Source organism: Brachycentrus maculatus, unplaced genomic scaffold (assembly GCF_059751285.1).
Source record: "Brachycentrus maculatus isolate JH-2025_06_01 unplaced genomic scaffold, ASM5975128v1 h1tg000117l, whole genome shotgun sequence".
Taxonomy (NCBI): Eukaryota; Metazoa; Arthropoda; class Insecta; order Trichoptera; family Brachycentridae; genus Brachycentrus; species Brachycentrus maculatus.
This window is the reverse complement of record NW_028280870.1, coordinates 1,830,478-1,840,228: the sequence shown is the minus strand read 5'-3', so window position 1 is coordinate 1,840,228 and position 9,751 is coordinate 1,830,478. Positions and strand designations below refer to the sequence as shown.

General features: G+C 31.4%; 1 protein-coding gene across 1 annotated transcript; it reads left to right on the top strand.

Annotated features, from left to right (window-relative positions):
- The first annotated feature begins 53 nt into the window (after positions 1-53).
- On the top strand, positions 54-5,337 carry LOC148309821 (F-box/WD repeat-containing protein 9-like). Its single transcript, XM_088259454.1, has 5 exons — positions 54-170; positions 1,512-1,814; positions 2,203-2,450; positions 3,423-3,981; positions 4,709-5,337. Exons 1-5 carry the CDS (start codon positions 63-65, stop codon positions 4,799-4,801), a joined length of 1,311 nt encoding a protein of 436 aa, XP_088115580.1. The 5' UTR covers positions 54-62; the 3' UTR covers positions 4,802-5,337.
- Positions 5,338-9,751: the final 4,414 nt, after the last annotated feature.

The window sequence follows — 9,751 nt, the reverse complement described above, 5'->3', positions numbered from 1 at the left end:
CCTTCTTTGTGCAACTTGTTAGAATAATAATAAGGTAATTTTACAGAAAGGTTATTACGAAGATGGCTTCAAAGATGAGTGATGCGTTCTGGCCAGAAGAAAAAGACGATGCTTATAAAGATGTAGAAATGATTTTAACTGAACCCACACTGCAAAATATTCCAATTGAGGTATGTATAATGTATCTAACATATAAATGTATATTTTTTTGTGAGGGAGCATTTTCAATTTGATAGAATAGTTTATAATTTTACTAGGGTAGGTAGGTACTTTTCATAAATTTGTTAATTTTTTTTTGCTTTACATGTCTCTCCATGTCCGCCTTCTTATGTATAATGGTCAGCACGCTTGGCTACCGTACTGGAGGTCCCGGGTTCGATTCCCAGGGGGGGTTCAAATGAAAAAAAATGTTTTTTTCACATTACCATTTATTTATTCAATATTACCCTGCACTGGTACCTGAAGCAGAGGGCTGATTGCCTTTCTTTCATGTGCCAACGTTCAAGATAACGCTGCGTTTATTTGATGCATTGCCTTATGCGCCATCGGGTGCAGATGAGGGTTTGAAGTGAAGACATGTATCTAAAGAGACAAAGCATCTTTTTGTACGAAGGAAATATGGATTTCCGGGATTACAATTTTCAATTATTAGTATATGTTGGTCCACTTTTGTAATGATCAAGATTACACTGTATCGATATGATGCAGTTCCCTATATACCATTGGGTGCGGATAAGGTCCAGAAGAAGTACCCAAATAGTGTTGTCAGACAATGCTTGTTGGCCATGATATTTTCGACGATATGCACTTTGAGTCAACATAACTGAATGATTATTTTCAATCTAAAGTGTCACTGTTTCATCACGTTGTTTCAGTGTAAAGCGATTCATAATTGAAATTGTACTGAAATGACGTTTTAAAAACATGTTTACTCAAGTCAATTGGTTGATAAATGTTAAAGTTATTCAATGTTTACAAACTGATATTAAATATGACTCACCCTGTATATTACTATAATGAGAAAAATTCAATATTTTCACATTTAAATACATATGTAAACATTTTAAGATAATGTAAAATTGATTGTAGTAGAATCAACTGGAACTCCTCGTGTTTATTGATGAAACAGTATATTATACATTCCAATAAGGTATCTTCGATGGTTGCTTCTCGTTGGAAGGGACAAGGTAGAAAGTGAATTTATTAAAGTCCAGGTGTAATTATTTTATTGTAAAACCTTTATACTGTAAATTACAATTGTATCTTTTATATGTAATGTATAAAAACTAAAAATTACAACAAAAAAAAACAAATAATATTAAATAAAAAATTGTATTTACATGTAAGTATTTCGGCTCAACACAGGCCATTCCTGTGTTGAGCCATATAGTAAAAAAAAATGTATGTATCTATGAAATAAATAAATAAATAATAATAATCTTACGCCTTCCTTAGCAGGTTGAATAAAACTGTCTTTGGTTGAGTTACTACAAAAACAATTTTGTTTCTAGATATTTCTAGAAATCTGTAGTTACCTGGAGCCTACGTTCATTAGTCACACGCTGAGCACTGTTTGCAAGAGGTTTGAGAGTATCCTGGCCGACGACTCGCTGTGGAGATACTGGGTGAAGAAACGTCTCCTGCACAACAGGTACCCGCCCATCAACTGCTCCACGGATCACGTCAAGTGGGAGGACGAGTGTGTTCACATAGACCGGCTGAATTCACTATGGAAGAACCCGTCCAATACCATGAAACACGTCACCTTAAAAGGGGCACATTACGCTTCTGTCGATGGGATTTTGCTATTACGAGTAAGTTGTATACACCATGGTATAAAAAAATATAATTATAAAAATTGTCAAGGGGAAACTCGCAAACATCCATTTCATTAAGCGATCGGCCGTGTGAGGGGCCTGACATGTCTTTTTACGGACAATTTTTATTTTAGAACATATATTGAACAAAGATTTTAATAATTTTTTTTTTACTCTTTACCTTTTAATAGCTCTTTCCTTTTCAAAAGCATATATTTATTTTGAAAAAATTAAACAAATTTTCAATACAAAAATGGTGTTTTAAGCAAAAAATTCTATTACGTTAATGTTACCTGGGTTTAAAGAAAATTAAGGAGCGATTTATCATTTATGATTTATCATATGTTGGTCTTAATGAAGGTTTCCTGTTTTAAAACAATTTAAGGATGGCGCGTTGTGTATTTCCGGGGGAAGAGATCGCGCTCTTGTACTATGGAATGTGAAGGACTCCATAAAAGGCGACATTCCTGCGGAGAGGGTGAAGCCAGTAATCAAGCCCTCGGCTCATGATGGATGGGTTTGGTCTCTCGCCACGCCGTCTACTTCTTCCAACAAGATATTCTCGGCCTCCTGGGACAGTTTCATCAAGACGTGGGACTTGGACACAGATCTTAAAGAAACAAATAGATTTAAGTGAGTCTAAATTTAAAAATAAATTTAAAAATAATATATAAGTGATTTTTTCACTGTCATATTTATTCAATATTACCCTGGACTGGTACCTGAAGCGGAGGGCTGATCACCTTTCCTTCATGTGTAAACGATCAAGATAACACTGCGTTTATATGACGCAGTGCCCTATGCACCATTGGGGTGCGGATAAGGGTTTTATTTATTATTAAATTTAAAAGAAATTATCATTATCTTAATATGTTCTGCTTCTGTGAGGTTTACTACTTTGATATGTTTGGTGTTATTTGTAAACATTATAAGACCCTATGTACAACGTATGGTGATGCTTCGCATAACGTACTTAATTCGTTCCAGGAGCAAATTCGTTATGTGAAATACGTGTTATCCCATAACAATACATGTTAAAAAGTTTCATTTGTTCTGTAGCTTAAAATATTATACTGTAACATAAAAGAAGATGCTAAGGTTTTTTTTGTTTGTTTTGCAATTATGAGCTATTTTTATGACAAAAAATATAATAACCGAAAATATTTCATAAAGTATAATAATACTCCATTTTTTTTTCATAAAAAGGATATATGATTTGCCCAATCGTTGACAGAAAGTCTTGGATACCGATGGAAATTATTTTGATTGAATATAATAATTTTGAGTGTGTCCAAATACACAAAATCTGGATTATCTATATAGAACTTCCAAGAATTTGAGTAGTGTGGTTGTCAATAATGGGTAGAATTGGTGAATATTACATGTGTATAAAGTGATCATTTAAACCCTCCTATGACGGTCGTCAGCCCCGTAAATGCCCAGACTTCCATATTCTTCTTCGTCTTTGATGAGATGTCAAAAAATAATAATAAATAATGTAGAAAATAAAACATTTTGTTTTAATTTTTTTATTTTACTCAACTCTTGTTTCGTTTTTTACAAGCTAATATAATTGCAATTTTATTTACTATTCTCACATTTCAGATGTGCCTTGTCGGTACTTTGCATCGCCTGCATCGATGAAAATGTCGCCGTAGCTGGACTGTACTCGCCAGAAATTGTTGTTTTGGACGTGAGAGTAGGTCAGGTACCTGTCTCCTCTCACCGAGTGCACAAATCCTCGATACTAGACATCACGCATCCAAAACCGGGGAGCCACATGCTGTTCACGACGTCGGAGGACAAAACCCTGGCCGCCTTCGATATGCGAGCCGGACTCTTGCGACGGAGAAAGCATCTAAGTCCCGGGGCGCAGTCGTCTCCGTACGCACTCTCCCTGGCCGCAAACAACGATCTTTGTCCCCACGCTTTGTATGCGGGTGATACGCTCGGGAATTTGCACTTATTTGACATGCGGACATTGCAGAAATTGTCCACCACCTTACTATGGGAAATGCACAAAGGTTGCAAGGTAAACGGGTTGGCTTTGAGCCAAGCGGGACTATTTGCCTGTTCTGAGGGAGGAAAAATTAGCATAATGAATCCTTCATTCCCCCCTAACCAAGTCTCCATCACGTCTTCGTCCACTTCCAACATCACAGGGGTAAGCAGTTTCGAGACTTTTACTTTTACTTTTTTATTTTATTTTATTTTATTTGAAAGTCCCTTGAAATTAGAAATATTACATGTTACACATAGTATTGAATATACGTAAAAAATTAAAGAGAGATGTAATGGATTAAACCAGATATATTTTAATTTAATAAATAACATCTATACAGCTTTTTCCACATTTATTTTATTTGACCAGTGACCGGGTTTCGTCAATACCGACATCATCAGACTGGTGAAAGGCTATATAAAATTCTTTGTTATATATGTACACAACAAGGCAGGGGTTGCAAACCACGATTTTGTATATTTTTTCTGAACTAAAAATACTTCAATTTTATACTATTTCTGTGAGCCTTGGTGGCTCATTATTATAAATAGGTATTAAATTGTGGTAGAGTGGGTTCGAACCGAGAAACTCTGACTCAAGAGTCCGTGACACTAACCACGGGACCACAACCCGACCCGATTTTAGTAGTGTATTATAATAACAATTACATATACAGAGGACGACCGAGGAAAACTTGGCATTATCAAGTATTCCAACTACATACCAATTCCGACCGATACAATGTTTTTTGGCGTCTCTCAGGCTCTACCAAAATTAAGCAAATAGAGCTCTTATAAGCATCTCCCGCTCTCTACCAACAGTATGTAAAAGATGCTTTTAAGGGTTTCCCGCAAACAATGTATTAAGAAAATGTTTTCAATGTTTTCAGTTGGATTACGAGAATGAGATTCTTGCGCTCGGAACTTGTGATGCTGCAGTGGAACTCTGGGTCCCGTTGGATAGTCAACTACTAAATGAATAGGAATATGACTGCACATCTAAATTGCCAATCCAATATCTTGAATTCTTGGTTTCAAGCTGTCCTGTCGTTCCCATTACTGGTTGACTGATGGAGAAACATATGCCTGTTACATTATTGACTAACTGATGTTTTTTTAGTATTCTTACATTATGATTCCGATTTCAGTAATGATAAGTTTGTATCTTTAATTTGTATCTTTAAGCAAGTGAATCTGAGTATTCCGATCTAATAAAATATGTGTTAGAAAATATGAAAGTTGATCTGCAAAGTCAGAAGAAAAAGTATGGAATGTGATTTTATCATTTATGTGAATAAATTTTAAGCAATTCAGATTAATATACCTTTTTGTGTTGATGCCCGCCCAAGTGTCACCATTGTATGTATCATAACGAGTCGCTGTAACATCTAAACAATTAATGTTTAATAACTTACAAATTAAATTTTATTTGAAATCAAAAAAATATCTTATCTTATTTTAATGGATACATGACATAGTATTACATGCTTTTTTTTTAACGTTTTTCTCATGTGAAAAATTGATCATTAATATTTTTTTTAGAGAAGACCCCAATAATTTAAATTGTAATTATATACTTTAATATTTATTTTAATTAAAATTGCAATCAAATATACCATAAATATTAATAGACTTACAATAATATGCAATATATTTATATGTATAAGTATTATTTTTATATATCTAAGATAAAAATTAAAATCTTATTGCAGTATTTTTTTCTCTTTATGATGAATTTAGAATTTTGACTATAAATGCTAAAAATATTTGTTGATTCCTGAATATTTTTTCCCATATAGTAATATGGCAATAATTTATGAATTTGGTGTTCAAGTTGTTACATATTTAAAAGTCATAGACATTTTTTTGCCAGACATGACTTGCATATGTACTGTCTAACTATGTGTATTATTTTATGATTTTTTTTAAATATATATTTCTTCAGTGTATTGGAAAACATTTTAAAACTTTTAATTTGGCTATGCTAAAATATATTGAGTTTGTTTTTTTATTGAATAATGAGTGATTTTTGAACAAATTTATTCTCAAGCACAAAAAAAAAACTGATGATTTAAAAATTCGTGTTTATATAATATTTTAATTATTATGACATTGTGTCCAATCTTTCAAAATGAATTTAAAATAATTCATACATTAAAAATATAATTAAGACTCATTTATAATAAAAGGTAATTCGAATTTTGCTATGGTTTTTTTGAAATATTATGATATTTTAGTTTATCTACCAAAGGCTTTAATTAATTTATGAAGGTTCAATAGTTTGAAATTGAAAAAAATATTTTACTAAAAATAAAAATAAAATTACTGACTGCTAAAATTACTAATAAAATCTTGTATTATTATGTTTTTAACATTCCTGATTTCACTATTTTTATTATTTTGTTAACAAAATATATGAAAAAGAATATTGTTTTGGATGTATGATGATTTTTTTAAAGTTTTTTTTTTAAACAGTGTCTTGTTTTAATTTTAAATGTTTTTTTAACTGTCCTTTCAATTTCAAACTAACCAGCTTTTACTGTAATATTTAAACAAAATATAGCTGTGGTAAATGTATGTAAATGGTTAGTTATTCAGTGAATACATATTGACATTATGTAATATTTATTCGTTTTGATGAAATTGTAACATTCTCAGCTTTAAAATGTTTACACATCATTAAAAGAATGGTGTTCCTTCGAGATATATAAATTAAAATCAGAAAATATTGTATTCGGGGTGAAATAATTTTATGTTTAAGGCAGAATTAAAAATAAAAATAAATTAATAAAACTGTGATTTAACTAGTACCCAAAATTAATTTTTTGTTAACTAATAATGTAATTTTGTTGACATTCAATATAGGATTATGAATAACAAAGGATTTATTTTTTAAATCATTTTATATTCATTTTAATCCCAAGCTTGATGAGCTTTTATATCAAGGGTCCAGTTCATATTAATGTCAAACACTACATTTGTAATGATTAAAGAAAACACTTCGTTTTTTACCACTTGAGTTTTATTAAAGACTACATGTTTCAGAAGTTAAACTTCCATCATTCAGGTCTGTATAATAACAGACCTGAATGATGGAAGTTTAACTTCTGAAACATGTAGTCTATAATAAAACTCAAGTGGTAAAAAACGAAGTGTTTTCTTTAATCATTGTAACATGTCTTACCACAAAGTTAATGCCGAAACAATAAATAAAATACTACATTTGTAAGTAAAAATATTACTGATAAAACAAAGTCTTCTCCGTAATATGTTACTTGATAAAATGATAACATTTTTTTTTACAAGCCAATTTGTGAGATTTATTTATTGATATATATGTCACCCACAACTTAAATATTGTAAAACACACATAACCTTTATGTGTTTAATATGTAAAGAAATTTATTTCTTTAATTTTTTTTTTTAAAAAAGTGTTCAATTCTTCTGATAAAATAATTTGCGACAGAGAAAACTGACATGATGTTTCTTTGTTTATACAAACCTACACAAGTATACTGAGTCTAATATTATAAGTATTTTTAACTTGCAACAGTAACTTGAGAATAAAAATATATATTATAAATTATAATGTTTCTGAATTCTATGTTAAAGGATGTTTGTCTGCCTCCATAGTGTAATGGTCAGCACGCTCGGCTACCGTTCTGGAGGTCCCGGGTTCGATTCCCAGGGGGGTCGAATAAATATAAGTGATTTTTTCACTGTAATATTTATTGAATATTACCCTGGACTGGTACTTAAAGCGGAGGGCTGATCACCTTTCCTTCGTGTGTAAACGATCAAGATAACACTGTGTTCACATAAAGCAGTGCCCTATGCACCATTGGGGTGCGGATAAGGGTTTTATTATTATTATCATGTTAAAGGAATCCTCCAGTTAAATCAAAAATACATATTTATAATAAAATGTTACTTTGTTTTAAAATCACTATGAATATTTTATTATAACATAATTATAATGTCTACCAGTTTCGAAGTTACTTTTATCAAGTCTTGATAAAGAAACTGTCAGGTTCGAAACCGGTAGACATTATACTTAAGTTATAATGAAATATTTATAGTGATTTTTAAAACAAGGTTACATATAATTATAAAATGGTAAATTACAAAAGTTAGTACTTCAAATATAAATTATATTAAAAAATATATGTTTCTTTGATAAAATATTGTATGAACAATATGTTGCAATTGTCAAAATCTACTCTGCAGGCTAGGGGTTAAACCAAATATTTTTTTTTAATTGATTTTTTAACTTTTTTTGCACCATAAAAAGAAGCAAGTTTGTAATTTATGGCATTGTTTGATTAAGATTGTATTTTAGTCGTGTAGAAGTTTTGTGGTGTTGTAGGTAAACTCAGCAACATAAACAACTTATATTTGAAATGGTTGTGTGTGTTAGGTGTTTTATTCTGTGGAATACTATTGTGTAAACATAATTGGATATGATGTATGTAGGTATTCGAAAAGAAAGTTTTATTGTGTTACTGCTCATATTATCAAATAACAATACCCATCTAATTTATTTTAAAAATGTTTTGTAATACAGCTTTGCATGAATGCTTACTTATTACCAAAAATACTAAATATTTTTTTCTTATGTAAAACATGCAAAATATATCACTTAATTTAAATTTGATTGTTTTATTTATTTAATTATAACCTTTCATCTGAATGCTGAAAATGGGATAATAATTCTGTGGATTGTGAGTGTCTTTTTAAAATCAATTTTATGAGGTGGTAAATATTGAATATTTGCCACCTGGCTGGTTTAAGTGATCACTTTGCAAATGTGTAACATCACCGATTCTGCCCATGATTGACAATCACACTACTCAAATTCTTGGAAGTTCCATATATATGATCCAATTTTGAGACATTGTACGAGAATCACTAGAATTTTCACTAGTGACATCTATTGGTGAGACGAAAAAGCTAATTTATTGAGCAGAATATCTTATATTTGAATTTATTCGCTTTGTGAATAAAAAAAATAGAAACCAACCACTAAGCGGTTCATTTTCATCCTGGTTTAACATCCCTAAAGGTGTTTAACAGGGATGTGTAATATCGCCGTGGTTGTTTAACCTATACATGGAAAATTGCATGAAAAATAACTGAAAGATTCAAATGTTGGAGCTAGAATGAATAATTTGACTGTCTGTTGCCTTTTGTGTGCCGTCAATGCTGTTCTTCTTGCCGATAGTAGAGAAGACCTGCAGGCATTGATGACAAACTGTATGATGTGTGCAAGGATTTTTTGCAAATTTGATGATGAATGTTGGCAAATCCAAAATTAAGGTTTTTGAAAGAGATGAATGTATAGATCTGGGTGTGAAATATTGGTAAATAGGGAAATTATGGAACAAGTAGATGATTCCATATACTTAGGAAGTATGTTTTCTAGGGATGGAAAGATAAAGATATAGAAAGAAGACTGAATGGTGCATTGAAATCAGCTATGGAAAATAAAAACCTATCCCCAAAAGCTAAACTGCCATTACACAACGGAGTCTTGGTTTCAAGCCTAATTTATAGAAATCGTGAAGCGTGGAGTTGGCAAAAGAATCTCAATGCAGTCTAAATACAATATATCAGATGAATGTGCGGCAAAATGATACATGATAGATTTTCGAATGGTTGAATAAGGCAAGAATAAGCATTATCGATAAAATTAAGAAAGGTGTATTGAGATGGTTTGGACATGTGGAACAAATAAGTGAGGGAAGAACGGTAAAACATATATGGCTGACTAAGTATTGCACCCACCACTTAGTCAAGCTGGAATAAAGAGTTAAAAAAAAAAAAACAAATTTATGAGACGAATGTAGTAGGAAAAGGAACAGAGGAAGACCGAGAATAATTTGTCACGATCAGATATATCAAATACTTGAAAGCGGTCAGGTTAGGGGTCAAAA

Excerpts from the sequence above, each read along its gene's own strand:
- LOC148309821 (XM_088259454.1), top strand. The coding sequence starts at position 63 with ATGGCTTCAAAGATGAGTGATGCGTTCTGGCCAGAAGAAAAAGACGAT. Across the intron at positions 171-1,511 it reads TGCAAAATATTCCAATTGAG|ATATTTCTAGAAATCTGTAG; the intron begins GTATGTATAATG and ends TTTTGTTTCTAG. Across the intron at positions 2,451-3,422 it reads AAAGAAACAAATAGATTTAA|ATGTGCCTTGTCGGTACTTT; the intron begins GTGAGTCTAAAT and ends CTCACATTTCAG.